The sequence below is a fragment of the Trichechus manatus genome, unplaced genomic scaffold (assembly GCF_000243295.1).
Source record: "Trichechus manatus latirostris isolate Lorelei unplaced genomic scaffold, TriManLat1.0 scaffold00083, whole genome shotgun sequence".
Lineage (NCBI taxonomy): Eukaryota > Metazoa > Chordata > Mammalia > Sirenia > Trichechidae > Trichechus > Trichechus manatus.
This window is the reverse complement of record NW_004444019.1, coordinates 7,673,731-7,692,208: the sequence shown is the minus strand read 5'-3', so window position 1 is coordinate 7,692,208 and position 18,478 is coordinate 7,673,731. Positions and strand designations below refer to the sequence as shown.

Below are 18,478 nucleotides of genomic sequence, written 5' to 3'. Positions count from 1 at the left end.
GATTAGGGATTTTCCTTTTATATCTCATATAAGGGATCTTGTGGGAGACTCTCTTTTGTCTCCCTTCCGGGCTATGTGCCCTGATGTAAAAACAAAACAAAATGGAACAAAAGGAAAAACAAAGCAAACATCTCTATTTTTGGTGGACTATCTTGTAAAAATGAGGTCACTTAGTAAAGTGCAATTTTCTTACTATCCATTCACACTTGGAGTATAAGTAAAGAGTAAACATACCACAAGGAAGTGTTGAAAAATAATTCCTTTATTAACTATCTAGTCAATAAACATGAATAGCTGATTAGCAAACACATCAAGCAACAGATAGTTATTCTGACCATATGATGCCTCAGAACTCATGTGTTTCTTTCTACTTTCTGTGGCTCATTAAGCTCCTAAGAAACTGTTGGCAGACATCTTCATAAGTAGCTACTTGTCCCAAGTCCATGGCAAGATCATTTTACCAATACCTTGGTTTTCTGACTTATATTATTGATAATTCCCTTTTCATTTTCTGCAATCTGTTTTACTGGATTAAAAAAAAAGCATAGTGGTGATGGTTGAACATGATGAACGTAATTAATGTTGCTGAACTGTACATGTGAAGATTGTAGAAATGGCAAATGTTCTGTTACCTATATACTTACCACAATACAAATAGCATAGATTATGTTGCATTTCCCCTATTACACTTAAGCACCAATCTAGAGAGTACCAAAGTAAACGTGTAATGTTTACTTTTGATAAAAGCGCTGATATAAATATCCTATCACTATTTTGATGTAAGATGTGCATAGTAGATGTGTTGGCCAGAAAAACAAAACAAAACTGAGTCTATTAAGTTGTTTACTGCTTCCTATTGTTCTCTCACCGATTTCATAGTCATTAGCAGCCTCTTTCTCAAACTGCAGGATTTGGAAAGTGACATGGAGTTTAGTCACCACCACAGAGTTCAACATAAGTTCAACATAAAGAAGACAAAAATCCTCACAACTGGACCAATAAGCAACTGATAAATGGAGAAAAGATTGAAGTTACCAAGGATTTCATTTTACTTGGATCCACAATCAAGAACCATGGAAGCAGCAGTCAAGAAATCAAAAGATGCATTGCATTGGGTGAATCTACTGCAAAAGACCTCTTTAAAGTGTTTAAAAGCAAAGATGTCACCTTGAAGACTAAGGTGCACCTGACCCAAGCCGTGGTGTTTTCAATCACATCATATGCATGCAAAAGTTGGACAATGAATAAGGAAGACCAAAGAAGAATTGACGCCTTTGAATTGTGGTGTTGGCAAAGAATATTGAATACAGCATGGACTGCCAAAAGAATGAACGAATCTGTGTTGGAAGAACTACAACCAGAATGCTCCTTAGAAGCAAGGATGGTAAGACTATGTCTTACATACCTTGGACATTTTGTAAGAGGGATCAGTCCCTGGAGAAGGACATCACGCTTGGTAAAGTACAGGGTCAGCGAAAAAGAGGAAGACCCTCAAGGAGATAGACTGACACAGTGGCTGCAACAATGGGCTCAAGCATAACAATGATTGTGAGCATGGCGCAGGACTGGGCAGTGTTTCGTTCTGTGGTACATAGTGTCACTATGAATTGGAATGGACTCAACGGCACCTAACAACAACAGAGTTCTGAGCAACCCAGCCACTAATGAGACCTTTGTTCACTTTCATTTCTCCATCTCAGGTTCTAATCCTGGAGATGCATCTACTATAGCCATGAAATAAGGGAGTGAGTAGATGGGCTTGATGTTCTCTGACTTCTATTTTATACTTCTAGTATTTCTAAATTCAATTTTACCTTGAGAAAGAATGAGGAGTTTCCTGATATACCCCACTACGGTAATTTCTTTTTTCCTCTTTCAAACACTTTGGTAAAAGTACAGACCCAGCGCAATCTAGTCTGATCACCTTTTCCTGAAAAACTGGATGAATATTTATGACTAAGTCATCCACATTCTCCCTGTGACGAAGACATTACTAGGACAAAGATTCATTGTTGTGATTGCTTTTAGACTCCTCCTTTTTAGAATAAGAAGTCATAGCTAGAGGTTATAAAAGGTTAAAGTGACTCATTAATAATCAAAAATTGCTAATGGGTGTAGTGCTTGCTAGATCACCACTTTTCCTGTTCTGCAGAAATATGTATCAAGGAGACACTAAGAAAGCGTATCTGCTTTTAGAAAAAAATCCAAAGAACCAATGACAGAAAAATAGGTACATGCTAATTTTCTGTTTGTGCCCTGAGGCAACTGTTAAAGAAGCACATTTATAAAGGAAGATAAATAATATGTTAGAAATACTGCCTTCTGGCAGCTTCGAACATGAAGATATTTTTTCTTCAAGTCTATTTCTAAATACTAGCATATACATAATAAGAAAGGTGGCACTTGGTAATACCAAACATTAATTTAACTGGTCCTTGCTAAACCACACTCTATTTTCAGGCCTTCAGACCATAGCTGTCAAGGATATTTCTGGCTTACAATGAAATACGGAAAAGCAACTTCTGCAAGTTTCTCTTCAAAATCCACTATCTGGTTGCTGGAAGGAGATATAAAAGAAATCTAAGCTTTTCAGAACACACTCACAAAATCAACACCTAAAGTACCAAACTCCCAAATATGGTAATAGATAGATTAGGGCATTTCTATACTGGAGAATGATGTCAGCTTCACAAATCAGTCAATGCTATTTAGAAGAAATATAAAACAGAAAAGCATAAAAATTCTCCAGTAAATTCAAGGTCATTTTAATAGCTATACAAATACTATAATTTAAGTATTAAATTCTTTGATACTTTTAGTGCGTCTGGTACCTCTAATTCAGATGGATTTGCAGGAGAAATTCCACCTGATTCCAAATGGTTCCATTTGATTAAAAAAACAAAAAACTTTAAATCACATAGTGGCAATCTAGATGAATTACCCTTAAATATTTGTCCAACATTGTCAGGGAAGAATGGTTAGACTAGATTTCACACTGCATATTCCTTCTCATAGAATTGGGTGCCTCAGGCAAGACAATACCTAGAAAATGCATCTGCAGCTATTTGGAAACATTTTGATAACTAATTAAATTGTCTGTCAGGCAAACAAAAAGAATTTTCTCTTTGGTGAATCAATGTGAGTTGTTCTGATAGAGAACAACTGGATTTTTTTTTTTTTTTTTTAAGCAAGTCTACAGGGATGTTAATCCTAGACAAGGAGAAAGTATAAAAAACAAAATGTAACAAAACTGCATCTAGATCTGGTTTATCTCATTCTGAAAGGAGAGTCTTCTGTGCCAATAGTCATTTTTACAATGCTGGACAACAGTCTTGATGCTTTTCTTGCCTTGTGATAAAGAATGAAGGAAAATAATTGTTAAAGCAATTCAAATACTTATTATTTAAGCTCTTTAAGCTGATTTACTATTTGTGGAGAATAAGCCACATTTTAAGTAACACTTTATTTAATTTGAAGATTATTTTTAGAAATTAAAATCATTATAATTCCGAGTTCTTTCAAAATTAGTGTTTTAAAAACTTAAGACCAGTAATATAATTTTTAGATAAAACTGGCTGGAATGACTAAATCTTTAACATAAATTATGGCACAGTTAAAATCTAGACTTCAAAATTTTTTTCTTTTTGATAATACTCTACGAAAGGTCTTTCACGTTCATTGACAGCGGACTATTGTCCAGAAAGAGGGTTAAACTATGCCCAGCAGAGTCGCAAAGAAATGATGTGCAAATAGTCTTGGAATATTTAGGGCACTTTAGGAAATCTGGTGTTATGAAATAAAAAATATTAAAAGAAGAATAGGAAGAAATGTCTCTAAAAATAAGGTGAGGTGAAAACAAACTATCAAGATTGCCTTCCGAGAGTATTCAACTAGGCGCCACCTAAGTTATCCTGACTGGATCCTGCTGAGGGCTGCTCTAAAAACGCCTGAAGAAAACTAAATCTCTCTCATTGTGGACAGATTCTTGGATGCGACATGAGTTCAAAGAGGTTTGCAGGGGTGTGTCTGGCTCCTGTCTCTCCCCCAGGGAGAGCGTGATTTGGTTCCTCACAGCAGCAGTGAGCTGAGAGCTTCTCCGCTGGGCCTCTCTCAGAAGGCAGCTGGCAGAGTGTCACTGTGACAGTAGGTGCCAGATTTAGAGACTGCTGGGGGAACAGCACTGAGCAATGTTTGGCAGGGTTGTAATTCAGAAAAACCTTACAGAGAAGAGCTGCACAGTTTAAAATGGGCTCTGAATTTAGCTATGGAGCAGCTCAGACCCCAAATCTTTACCTTTAAAAGAGACAGTTTGCCTCCAGTTATCCTTCACTTTCTATTTCAGAGGATGCTTATAAGCCAAGAAAAGAAATAAAGTTACATGGTTGTAATCATTTGAGATTGTTAGCTTTAGGGAGGGGGCTTCTTAAGTGGTCTGATAATATCCAGCGTCACTGCCGTACTTCTAGCCATTCTCCCACTCTATTCTGTATCTCATGCCTCCTTTTGTTTCCTATTTGAACAAATGCCTTAGCTCTTTTCAATGACATTACATCTTAAATAATTTAATCATTAAATGACAGACTGTTCTCAATTCTATATGTATTATGCCAATTCACATAAGCAATACAAATGACTTCACATTTTTAAAATATTATCTGACTTCTCTGGTGGTAAAGGAAATAAATAAACAAAAAATGAAGGTTTGTCATTTGTTATACAATGAAGGAAATATATGCTCTTCAGTCTCAAATTTTGGTCCTATAGGAATCCTCTAACAACTAATAAATCTATCACTTAATCTCTGAAATTGGTGTTAACTTTTTACCTTCCAATTACTTTATTTGTATCGGAGTTTTGGGGGTCACGTAAGTTTCCCTAGACTACATTTCAGATACGTGACCTGCATAAAATGTAGCTGCATTTCTTTAGCAAGCAAATAAGAAAAGAAGGAATGGAAGTTATATTCGAGGCATCATGACCCATGCCTTCACATATGATATCTCATTTTTGCCTCATGCCATCCTCTTTGAGGTAGACATTATCCCAGTGTAATAGATGAAGAACTGGAACCTTAGAAAGCTTAAGCACTTGCTCAAGATCATAACCATAACAAGTGGCAGAGCCGAGAATGGAACCAGGTCACTGGACTTGCAAGCTAGTCCTCCCATCACACCACACTGCCTCCTCCCCTTACGGCCTTGCTGAGCAAAGAATAAGACAGTTTAAATGAAGGATTGAACCAAAGCAATTATTTCCAAACTCATCAGAAATTAAGTTGCTATACCACAACTTTCTACCTTTTATGATTTAACTAAAATAGAAGAAATTAGAGGTAATGAGTTTGTTTTTAGTTTGAAAATTTTACTGCAATCATTTTCAACTTTCTGTGACCAGTTTAACAATTTTGCAAGAGGAGGGGGCCTGAGGTCTGTGGGACTTGCCCATCTACATGCCCGTGGTCAAGTACGCCTCCTGACTCTGGCCTAGAAGCAACTGTTTTGCTACCCAGAGCGGGGGCAGCTGGGAGGGCTGTGTGAGACTTCAGCAGAAGGATTTTGGTTAACAACAGGCCGTGGCTGGATGCTACCCAGCAGATATGCCAGTTTGCCAGTCTCTGAGATGAACTCTCTTTGTCTGAACTTGTTCACTGATGCCATCTTCCTCATCTGATTTCAGGCTCTTGTTAACCTCTTAAGCCTCTGCATGGACTTGGAGAACGACATGTACAGATTAAGGTTGACTGATGCAACTATTCGTGATATAATTCTAACACGCTCAAGTCAGAAAAGCCCATTCTGGAAGGAGAGGTAGGACTTAGCTTCCCCTGCCTGAAAAATGAGATGGCTATTGGGTGAGGTGAGTTGGTGATTTCTGGGGGAAAGTGTGTAGGAATACCAACATATTTTCCTTTTGCTTTGCTGTGTCATGTCTCATGCGCTTACTTAAAGGCAGGCAGTCTTTGTGTTCCCCGTGCTATGTTCCAACAACATCCAGCTTTATTGCTGTACTGCTAGCCATTTTCCCACTTAAAGATACAGATCTTATTTTATTTAAAACAGAACAAGTTTCTTAAGTATATTTCTTTTGGAACAAAAAATTATTTAAATGTATTTCTTTTTGAACATCCAATTCAGCCTGACAAAGACAAAGCTCTTAGCAACTCACTTTCCCTTCCCTTAAATCCTTGTGCACAACTACCTTCGAGCAAGCTGAAAATGTTAGGATCAGTACCCTGACCCTTGTTACCCAGGGCTACTCACTCAACTCTCCAAATTTGATTTAACTTTCTTTATGACACCACCTACAGTAGTTTCTTATGGCCACTGAACACACTAATTACAAAGCTCTGAAACCTTACTTAGTCATGCTATGACCTCAGATGTTGTCTGTACCAGCTTTCCCTCAGTGCTGCAAATGAGTGTTTTTTTTTTGTTTTTTTTTTTAAATCACTCTAGTGTTCATAATTATGTTACGCACTTTATTCCTTGATGTGCTCTTGTGGCCCAAGAGAAAAACCAAACTCTCTACCATTTATCGTATGCTTGGTTCCATGAAAACCATATGCCCTTTTTCCTCTACCTGAAACACGTACAACTTTAATCCTCCAACGTCATTTTTCCTTCAGGAAGCCATTACATTCTAAAGCCTCCTATTATCCATTCCCTCATCTTCAAAGATCAACTGAAGTTCTTGTCCCACTCATTAAGACAAGGAAAAATTGTGTCCTTCCATACTATCTTAGGCTGGGTTCTCTAGAGAAGCAAGACTACTAAAGTGTATAAACATATATAGAGAGAGATTTATATCAAGGAAATGGCTCATGCGGTTGTAGAGGCTGGAATATCCCAAGTCCATGGGTCAGGATAGAGGCTTCTCCTGATTCACGTAGCTGCAGGGGCTGGCAAACCCAAGATCAGCAGGTGAGAGAGTAGGACTCTTGCTCACAGGCTGCAACGATCAATGAATCCTGAGATCGGCAGACAAGATCGCAGGTAAGCTGCTAGTTCAAGTCCGAAGAACTGGAGGTCAGACAAAGAGGAGCCAGCGTGAGTAAAAAGCCCACGAGCCTTGCCAGAATGTCCACTTATATTCAATGCAGGCCACACGCCCAAGGAAACTCCCTTTCAACTGACTGGCTACTCACAGCAGATCCCATCAAGGAGTTGATCACATCATACGACCATCAAACCACTGAGAATCATGGCCCAGCCAAGCTGACACACAATCTTAACCATCACACATACTAATGAGTCAAACCTAATTTCCCTGTAAAAGTCAAGCTTTCAGATTTATACAACTCTCCATCTGAACTATATTACATACAGAATGGAATTTTTAAAAAAATTGCTGTCTAGTTATTTCACTACTACTGGCTTCATTTATTTAATTTAAAAATGGCTTATTTGGAGGGAGAATATTGGTTTTAGGTTAGATAGGTGTTATATATATTGTGTTAGGTATTGAATTGTGTCCCCTCGAAGTCTGTGTTGGAACCCTAACTCCACCACCTGTGGATGCAATCTAATGTTGTTGTTGTCAGCTGCAGTCGAGTCAGCCCCAGACTCATGGAGACACTCTGCACAATGGAATGAAATGCTGCCCAGTCCTGCGCCATCCCCATGATTGTGGGTTGGACCATCGTGATCTGTAGGGCTTTCATTGGCTGATATTCGTCAGGAGATCATCAGGGTTGTCTTCCTAGTCTGTCTTAGTTTGGAAACTCTGCTGAAACGTTTTCAGCGTCACAGCAACACGCAAGTCTCCACTGGCAGACTGGTGGTACCTCTGCATGAGGTTTATTAACTGGGAACTGAACCTGGGTCTCCCACATGGAAGTTGAGAATTCTGTGACTGAACCACCTGTAATCATCTTCCATAATGTAATTTAATGTAATGTGATCAATCAATCAGTTGAGGTCATACCAGTGTAGGGTATATCCTAAACCTAATCACTTCCAAGTTACAAAAAGAATAGCCCAGACACAGAAACATAGGAGCACAAACTGAGGAAGACAGATGCCAGGTACGGATCCTTTACAAGCCAAGGAGCCAAGGAATGCACTGGGCTACTGACAAGAAAGGAATTAACACAGCCAAGACCCTGATTTGGACTTCTGGTCTCAGCATTGTGAGAAAATAAATTTCTGTTCTTTAAAGTCACCCACTTGTGGTATTTGTGTTACAGCAGCACTAAGTAAGAAAACAGGTAAAGATGCTTATCTGCTTTGTATATCTACCATGGTGTGTTTGTATATCATTTTGTTTATCTGCTTTCATTATGGAAATAATGAGACTAACTGAGAAACCGGCAAGAAGTAAAACAGTGGAAGGGAATGGGAGAAAAGGACAGAAGGAAGGAAAGAGGTAGCGAGGGAAGGAAAAAGCGAAGGAGAAAAGAAGAAAGGGAGAAAGAAGAAAAAACGGTTATGTTTATTTTAAGCATTTTGCTACAAAATCACTTCTTGGGTTTGGATGGGGATTTGGGGACCTCATCTGGTGCAGCCCAGACCTCCTGCCAGTGCTTGGGAAGGAGAAAAGAGGAGTCTGTGAGGCCCTGTTACCTCACTGACGTTACAAAACAGCCACAGGATCCTCACGCACTGATACAACAAAACCATCCATTTAAGCACCTTCCTTTTGTTCCCTTTCATTTAGTGAAAGGGTTTTATTGTGGCTTATTTTGTATCACAATCGTGTTATATTCCTCCTCTGACAACAAGCTGTAAGATTGTCTCCGAGCCAGGCACAGCCAGAGACAGAGAGAGATGAGAAGAGTGTTCAGGCACCAAGAAAGTGGTTTCCTAGCAACAGTAACTATTGCAAAGGTTTCATAACTCTTGTATAGTTTGGATTTTCACAGCAATGTGGAGAATAGTAAATAGCATACATTGTTACCCGCTTAATCCAAATGAATTCTAATCAACAAAAGATGGAAAAATGAAAAAAGCATCTGTATTTGTTCTATTAGATTCTATCTTACTAAGTATTACCCATATTAGTGTCCAAGATCTATGTTTGGTTGCTGAAAAGTAATTTGTACGATAAATCAGATGGTTTAAATTTTTTTTTCATTGACTCCTCTTTTTATTTTCTCTTTTTTAAAGAAGGATTTATGAAAGTATTTCAAAATAGAAAGGGACTTCAGAAGAAAAAATTATATTTTCAAGAGTACACAATTTAATAAACTGGATGTCAAACAAACTGTTATGCAAATAATTATTTTGCTCCTTTTTAAAAATGTGGAATATAGTTGAGTGGAAAGCACCAGAGTGATCATTTCTCCTTTATCTCCTGATTTGAAATAATTTTAGTTTTAAAACTGAGCCCACTACAAGCAAAGGCACTTTTAAAATAAATTAGGCCCCATAAAGTCACATTCAAAATGCCAGTTATGGTATTTCAGTTTTTTTCTTTTTCTTAAAATACAAAGCTCTATTCCTTCCCTATGCACACTCACCCTGTCACAGGAAAATTGAAAAAGTAAATAAGTGTAAAGTCTTTTGAATTCATATTGAGAAATCATTAAAGACTAAACCCCACCAAATTATGCTAGGGTATGTCAAAAACGTATTAACAATAGAAATATGTACATATGCATTGGGTCTCTCTCTAAATCAAAATATTTCTTACATTGCTTATACATTTTTAAGTAAGAAAAATCCATATGAATTATGCTGAATTATTATGAAGAAAATACTTTAAAGTGAAAAAACAATAGAGATAAAACTGTGTTCCTAGCATCACCTATGAGATTATCAAGTAGATTAATAGACATGATCCATTACGCTATGTTTTTTAGCTAGCTATCTATTCCATTTTCTTTTGTGTATTTTTACAAAACTTGCATTCAAAAGAGATATATAGGTTATGGGAACGTGCTTCTATTCTCTTCAACTGTGGGTTGTGTTAGGGCAATGTGATCACAAGTATTATAAGATAGACCCATTTCTTAGTGTCAGGCAATATACATTTATAAAGTCAAAAATAATTTCTGTGGGCCCAATGAGAACTAATTATGCTGTAGTCTTTTTGGGATTTGCAAAACTTTTAAACAAGATTCTTTTTTTTTTTCCTCCTAAAACAACTTCTTTGAAGAATTCTGAAGCAGATTTCCTCTATAACTGAAATCTTCTCTGGGCATTTACAGCAATATTATAGGGTGTTTCTAAGGTTCAGTGCAAAAATATTGGATATGTGATTTGTCATTTCAGTTTTGGAACTGAAAAGAGTTCTGCCACTCTGCTATTAATTTATCAGCTGTAAAATTATTCAATCTGAATTAATCACTGAAAATGCAATAATAACTGGGCCAATGTCCACATTTTTATTCCCTATTAATAGAGGAAGCACTTATTTACTGACATAACTTTAGCAGAAGCGCTTATTATATGATTTGACTTAATTACCCTTACGTCATGTTTTTGACAGTTAATAGTCCAATTAGCAAGTATGGACAAGTTCTGATTGAAATGAATTTTTCTGCCAAATATTTTTCTTCATGTAAGCAGCAAAAATTTGACAAAAAGCCATCGTAATAATATCTGTCACTTTTAAATCTGCATATCTTAACCATAGCCTAAGTCTATCCACAAAGCTTATTTCTGAAGAAAAAGGTAAGCTTATTTAGAGACGGAGCACTTTTCCCCTTTTTCTACTCTAATACTTGAGATATTGATATATTTTAAAAAGGCCATGTAGGTAGACCACATATCTTGCTTAAAACCCACAATGGTTCCTCATTAATTGTCAATCAAATACGTATCATGTGTCTACTCATTTAAAATAATTTTGTTTCCTAAATATATTAGAGAAAAATCGTAATACAGAAGACCTAAAAGAAAGTTATAGTTGGAGAAGAACGTAACTCTAAATTATTATTAAATTTTCTTTTTATTTACTTTTATTTACCTTGGTGTACAGGGGTCCCTGATGGTACAAAGGTTAATGTAATTGGCTGCTAACCAAATGGTTGGAAATTCGAGTCCACCCACAGGTGCCTAGGAAGAAACACTTGGTGATCTACTTCCAAAAAATCAGCCATTGTAAACCCTATGGAGCACAGTTCTACTGTGACACACCTGGGGTCACTACGAGTCGAAATTGAGGGGAACTGGTTCTACCCCATTGCCATCAAGTGGATTCTGACTCATAGCAACCCTATAGGACAGACTAGGACTGCCTCATAGGGCTTCCAAGCCTATAAATCGTTATTACAACCGCTGCTGAGTTCAGACCACCAACCTTTTCGTTAACAGCTGAGCACTTAACCACTGTGCTACCAGGGCTCCTTAACTGTTAATAAAGAGAGTTATAAAGAATTCGGTACTTGGAAGATTTTTAATGTTGACATTCTAGGTAGAAATTTGTGATGAGGGAATAATAAGGTTTGGTAGCTGTAAGCTAAATCAGATTGTTTCAATGACGAAATATTCCCCTTTGAAATTTGAATTTACTATTCATCTGTTTTCATCATATGATGTTCTTAGAACATGCATGTGGCCTTATAGCTGACAGCTGTATCTTACTGAAGCAGCTCAGATACATTGCTCTTCCCATCTGGTAAATCAGGTAAAAGCTTTTGGTTACCTTCACACGTCACCGTAAAAACTACGTGGTATGTACTCATATGCACATGTATCTTTCTGCAACGTGCACATCATAATAAAGTTCTCATACCAGCTCAGTAATGCAAAATGACAGGGTGGGCTGTTTTTTCAAAATCACTAACATGGCACTGTGTCAGTATGTGTTTTAGTTACCACTCATCCCCAGAGTAAATGCTAAAATGACTCATAAACCTTGTAAACACTGTGTCAGTGCTTGCAAGCACTCAGAATAATTTTCACGCAGGTTGGAAAACAGTATTTTATCCCTAAACAACTCAGGTCTGAAATTTATCAGTGTTCTGGGTGGATTTGGTGCAGGCTGGTGTCTCCATTCATGAAGGAAGACCTCTCTCTCTCATTGCTGACAATGACCCTCACCCACGACCTGGAGAAATCTGTGATTATAGGTCCACAGTTCTTGGGGAAAATTACTGCCTATCATGCCCCACTATGCACATTTTTCTTGTTTTCTGAGCGTAAACATCCATGTTGAAATCATTAATCATCAGTAACCTTTACCACAATTTAGTATAGAGACAAAAGAACTGTTCATTAATCTTCAACATTTTCTATCTAAAATACAATTGGTTAAGATGAGGAATGGGGAGGTGCTGTGTGTAGAAGCATGAGTTAGGAAATGCATCTAAGAAATATCATTGCACTATGTTTGTAAACTGTAACTTCAAAATATGCCACCCTGCCCTCTCCTCCATTTGAGTCCCTGGGTGGTACAAATGGTTAAGTGCTCCACTATTAGCAGAAAGGTTGGTGGGTCAAACCCATCCAGAGACATCTCAGAAGACAGACCTGATGATCTGCTTCTGAAAGGTCACAGCCTTGAAAACCCTATGGAGCTGTTCTACTGTGCACACATGGGCTGCCATGAGTCAGAACTGACTCAAGGGTAACTAATAACAACAAACCTCTTATCCATCAGATACCTATTTCTCTAACAGGTCTATTTACACCAATTGTTCCTTCATAAAAACAAAACAAAACAAAACAAAAAAAACTAAAAACTAAACCCATTGCTGTGGAGTTGATCCTGACTCACAGCTACCTTATAGGACAGGGTAGAACTGCCCATAGGGTTTCCGTAGTCTTCATGGAAGCAGACTGCCACATCTTTCTCCTTCAGAGAAGCTGGCGGTTTCAAACTGCCAACGTTTCAGTGAGCAGCCAAACGCTTAACCGCTGCGCCACCAGGGCTCCTGTAATAAGTGCTCTTTAATCTGCTCTAACTGGTTCTTGGCACCTGGGGCTGTGGTTCCTCTTGTATAGTCCCTCATCTGTTTTAATCTGTCACTTTCAAAGTCCCAGGGACCCTTTTGAACTATTTCTTAAAGCTTCCTTTCAGCTTTGGCTCCTAAACGATTGTCTTTCCAGGAAACTACTTTTAATCTGAAGATCAAGACATTAAAATAAAAGACTAGTTAGCAAGGAAAAGACGCTCCCAATAATCATTCCTCTCACAGGAATTTTATTTCTTACCTCCCTCCGAAGAATGCAGTGAACCATGACAATAACAAAGCCTTGCAATGAATCAAACACCGCGAAAAGTATTTGAAACAATATGGAGCGTTTATCTGTCATGGCCAGAACTGCAGACATCCACGTCAGAGCCAGAAGGGGCAACACCACACAGGAGCTCCAAAGAGACGCCCTGTTGAGAGACAGAGAAAACAACATTACGTAGCTACACATCACGTCGCAAGCAATAACCAGATCCCCATTCAGCAAAGCATTTTTAGGTGTGGACCAAGACCATTAACTTGGAAACCACAAAGCAGATAACATTTGAGAGTTTTATTTATTTTTTATAGACTATCCCACAATACTTATAAAGGCAGTTGCCAATAATAAATATTTAAGTATGCTCTTAGTCTAGTATTAGCAAACACATTATTTTTTTCATCATAGCATTTTCTCACATGCACTGTAAAAGATTTGTAACAAGAAGATGTAAATGATTGGGACTAACATGGCGTTACTGGCGGTGGTGGCTGACAAAGCTGTTGTTGAAACTACTCCACACTTGGCACATTTGAGCGTCAAACCGCTATGAGGCTCACTCATCTGACTGCAAACAAACAGAACACCCACAAAAAGAACAAAATATTGAATTGTCACCAAAAAAAAAAGTTGCTGCTGCAAGTTAGCTTTTAAATACGATTTCATGCAGAAAATAAGTATATTTATCAAAGACGAATGCTCTCGATCGTTTTAAAGATGCGTTTACACTACATACCATTTTTTGTAACATTTACTTTTCAATAGTATGGGCCTTTGTTGCATGCAAACATATTTCCATTATTTACACCATAGATGGCCCTTGTGTCTATAGATCAAATTGCTTAATACACTGAGTTAAACATAAGCATGTGCTCGTGTAGACATACAGTGAAAACCCTTTATTCAGACCTGTGATACTCAAACACGTGAGGACTCCTAAGTTCAAGGAATTTCATTGTCATTTGCAGAAGGCACATACTATCAGTTAAAATCTTCTGAAATATAAGCATATACCTTAGAAGTCCATTAGAGGAAGATATAATTTTAAAAGTCTTTAATCATTTGTGGAAGATGTAGCTTCTATCTCAACAGATTCATATCTTGAAATTTCTTAAAGCATCAATGTATTGTCCATATTTTAGGATGATCTGAATATAGGGACTGATGAAATTTGATGAAATATTAGTTGATAATAAAAGGGTGATAGTTTTCTGCCTTAATAAACACATTTAACATAATTGTTAAGGTCAAAATATTCTTTCTGAACATTTTGTGATAAACTCCAACCTCATAGCATTTAAATGCTCTACTCTGAGCTAGAGGCTTTTGCAGGTAAACACAGATCCAAATACTTCAGATTCAGTCTACTACATCATAGAAGGAAAGTCACACTACACAGAAAAACTTTACACACATTCTGCTTAAAAAAAAGAATCCATTGAAAATGGCTGTTTTATTAAAACATAATACTCTTAAGAAAAAAAATAGAACAAATTATTGAATCAAATTTTAAAACAGTTTGAAATAATCTCCTGCATTATACTTCTCCCTTGGATTCCTATGTAGTATCTACGTCTAAAACATAAACGTGCCCTGTAGGTTTTCCATAATATGACAGTAGAGTCGTATAAATTATGTGTATAATATAAGTAGTAGAAGAGAGGGAATTGTAAGATGCTCATTATTTATAATGTCTGATTTCTTTTAGATAAAGAAATGTACTCATTTGTGAAAGGTGCTTGGATGAGATAATAAATCTGAAAGCTGTTAAGTAAGTAGATTGTTAAGTAGAGTCCATGAGAAAAATCAAAGCTTTCAGAGTTGGGTGTAGGGGTGGGGAAAATGACAATAAGTCACTCACTTTACTGCTCCAACCCAGAGCATATGTATCAGCCACATGTGTCCAAATTTTTCAAAATAATATGTAACAAACAGTCTACCCAGTTTAGTTCATGAATGCCTCAGTGGGCATGACAATGTGTTTGAGATGACGCCCAAAGGAGACCTAGACCAGTATCTCCTACACTGGTTGCACATCAGCTGCTCCTCTGATGCCAACCCAGAGACTCTTATTCAACAGGACTCAGACATCTGTATTTTTTAAAGCTCCACAGATTATTCTGATGAACAAGCTCAGTTGAGCATCATTGACATATAACGATACATTTGAGGTTCTTCAATCTTGTTAAGACCCATCATAATAATATTAAAAAAGCATGGCTTAGTCCTTTACTGTTTTCTTTCTCCCAGAGTTTAGGCTATTTGGGGTTTGTGCTTCTAACATGGATGTGGTTGTTTTTCCCCATTTAAAGATAATTTGGCTCTAGGCTCTGAAACAAGATTGGAAAGTCAAGGATTACTAAAAAAATAATTTTAATTGCACAATATGAGCAAGTGTTTTGACCCTTAAAACTAATTTAATCCATGTATTTTTTTTCTGAAAATAAATCCTAAATCAGTATTTGAAATGCTCATGTCTTTTTATTTGAGAAATATTTGAGATGAACAGTTAGAGATAACTGTTGGAAACTATGCTTGATGCAAACTGGTTGGGCACTCTTGAAATTTTATGATTGAATGTAAATGAAGCACAGGAAAGACAGCTTACCCAGAGAGAACTAATATTTTTTCTAGTTTGCATGATCACTATTGAAATTAATATAGTAGGAAGAACGCTTATTATAGATTGTATGCAAAACTGAGTTGATGCAATGAAAAATAAAATCTTATCTCTTTGTTACAGAGGCAATTTTGCATTTATAAAATAAAATGTGCTGATAGTTAAAAAAAAAAAAAGATGGAATTAAATTGCCCATAAGTTCAAATGTACCCAATATCCACCAGGGACGCCAGGTAGTAACAAAGGTCATTTCCTTATTCTCTGTTACTAAGACCCTTGAAGTCTGCAAGTTGTAGTTCTCTTCCCAATTTTATTTTTTCATTCCTTTATAATAATAAAAATTTTAAGTGAAATCAGCAATGACAATGTATATGTTTTACTGTATAATTAAGATCTCTAAATAATTTATATGCTATGTGTCTGATAGGTTTATTCTTAATGTAAAAACTTCTCTAGAAAGAAAACATAACTCCTCCTTTTGGAAAAATCTTCTGAAATTTGTTAAGGACACTGGTAAATTAGTCTCCTTCATTTCACATAGATAAAGCAGTTTAAAACAGTAGATAATAAAACTCCATTGTAGAAATTTTTAAAGATTTTCTAAAAAGACACATGCCACTTTACCTTGTTTTCTTATTTTCTAATTACCATTTTTAATAAATGTATTGTTATTAAATAATACATTACCCCTTGGTAAATATATTTTATGTTAGAAAAATTTAATATAGTTTGACTATTATAAAACTTGTTAAGCTAGTACATTGTTTATTAAATATTCATTCATTTACTCATTCCTTTATAAATATTTATTGAGCACAAGGTGTATGCCTGACAGTTTCTAGTAACTGATTATCAAAAGAAGAAATGGAACAAAAGAATAGAGAAAATGCATGGAGGAACTTCCTGGCACCTTATTTGACTCTAAATAATAAACATATTTTTAAAAGAAATTGTTAATATATACGTATATTTAGAAAACCTGAAATGGTCAATTTCTACAACTAGGGAGACCAATTGTTAAGTCAATCAATTACCCTCCTGCTCAATGTTTCTTTAGTGAGTGTGAACTACTTGTTTTTCACTGAAGTCTTCTTTCTTCATTACTGTCCTCACTGCTTCTCTAGGAACTAAAATTAGCTCCAAATATCCATATCTTCTGAAAATCTTCCTTCATCAACACTTTGGAGTACCGAGTAAATTTCAATCTATATATACTCATGCACCTTATATAGTAGAAATATTTAAACAAAAACGAGAGCTATTAATTTGTGAATAGCTGTTTTCTGCTTTGGACAGTAACCAGGATTCTCTTTTATAATATATAGTAACAATATTTCTGTTTCTCCAGCAATGGCCTTTGAACCAGAAATATGCTGTTTGACCCAGTTTGGCCAATAAAACGTATGCAACTTCTAAGAATATTTTTAAAGGGTTAGTAACTTTAAAACTGTAATTGTTTTTGTTAATATATAGATTGAAATGGATAATTTCTAAATTCATAATATGATAATGTTGCCATTTCTCCTAAATTTATCTCATAGCACTTATAAAGATCTGTGTAAATCAAACTGGACATTGCATATAAAATAATTAAATAAGAAAAAAATACTGACTGTAAATTTAATAATTCTTCAGCATCGCACTCATTCTGATGATCTCATCTCCTTCTCTGACCTCAATGTCATGATTGGTGGAATCCTGGACCCTTGATTGATAGAGAGGGCAGGGATCTTTGAAAACAACCTGTCTGGCTTGGCTTTCTCATTTCACTCATCAAAAGAATAGCTCCCATTTGTTAAGTGAGTGCTTGCTATTTGCCAGATATTCTAATGAATACTTTACACACATCATATTTCATACACTCCATGAGGTAGGAGTTATTATCTCCATTTTACAGGTGAGGAGACTGAATCGCAGAAAGATTAACTAACAGACTCAAAGACACACAGCTAGTAAAATGCAGAGCTGGATATTGAGCATGGCTTTGTTTGACTTCAAAGTTTTATGCTAACCACGAAAAGCCCAAGAAATTAAAAAAATATACATACAAGTTTATGACACTGGTGGCAAAACTGTGATTCTATATCCAGCACTCAGTATGATCGGTTTATTCTTACATGATTAATATGGAAAGAAGTAACTAAATGAGCTATTACTGCAATTCACACCACAAGTGGCAGACTAACAAGAGTAATAGTATGAAAGATTCAGGTCCACAGAATATAGAAAGTTCATTTCTGTACCATAAGTTCAAGTCTGCCTACTTAAGGATACTAGGGAGATACATCTGAAATGAAAAAAAAAAACTCTATCCTAGATGGGAGGTGATACCCTCTCCCCCCAGGAAGGAACCTCCAATTATGGTTTTATTACACCACTGTAGTTCTATATGTTTGATATGAATGATATCAAATCTTTATATTGAAAGCCTGAAACCCAGTGGTTTACTAAGGAAAAAATATCTGGACTATCTTATCAAATAGATCCCTCAAACAGAATTATAAAAACATAAAGAACTCTAAAATTCTCACCAGCAGTTGATCACATACTATGATTATTAAGTAATAACGTAAATTAGGAAAGAAAAGAGAACAACTGTAGGGTAGGTTATGAATTTAGGTACAATTTAGCAGAAAGGAGAAAAACTACAAACTTTTTTAAGAGAAGATACAAAGGGAAAATGAAAGGCATTGATACTTCACTCGGGTTCCTGCAAATTTAAATGATGACGTCATGATGC

General features: G+C 36.3%; 1 protein-coding gene across 2 annotated transcripts in view; it reads right to left on the bottom strand.

The window, feature by feature from the left end:
* ADGRB3 (adhesion G protein-coupled receptor B3) overlaps positions 1-18,478 on the bottom strand; it is a 795,950-nt gene that overhangs the window by 32,377 nt on the left and 745,095 nt on the right. For both annotated transcript variants that reach the window (XM_004381354.1, XM_004381355.1), the window contains 2 exons: positions 13,588-13,686; positions 13,098-13,269 (listed from right to left, as the gene is read on the bottom strand). In XM_004381354.1, the coding sequence (XP_004381411.1) occupies positions 13,098-13,269; positions 13,588-13,686 (271 nt within the window). The remainder of the gene's footprint in view (positions 1-13,097; positions 13,270-13,587; positions 13,687-18,478) is intronic.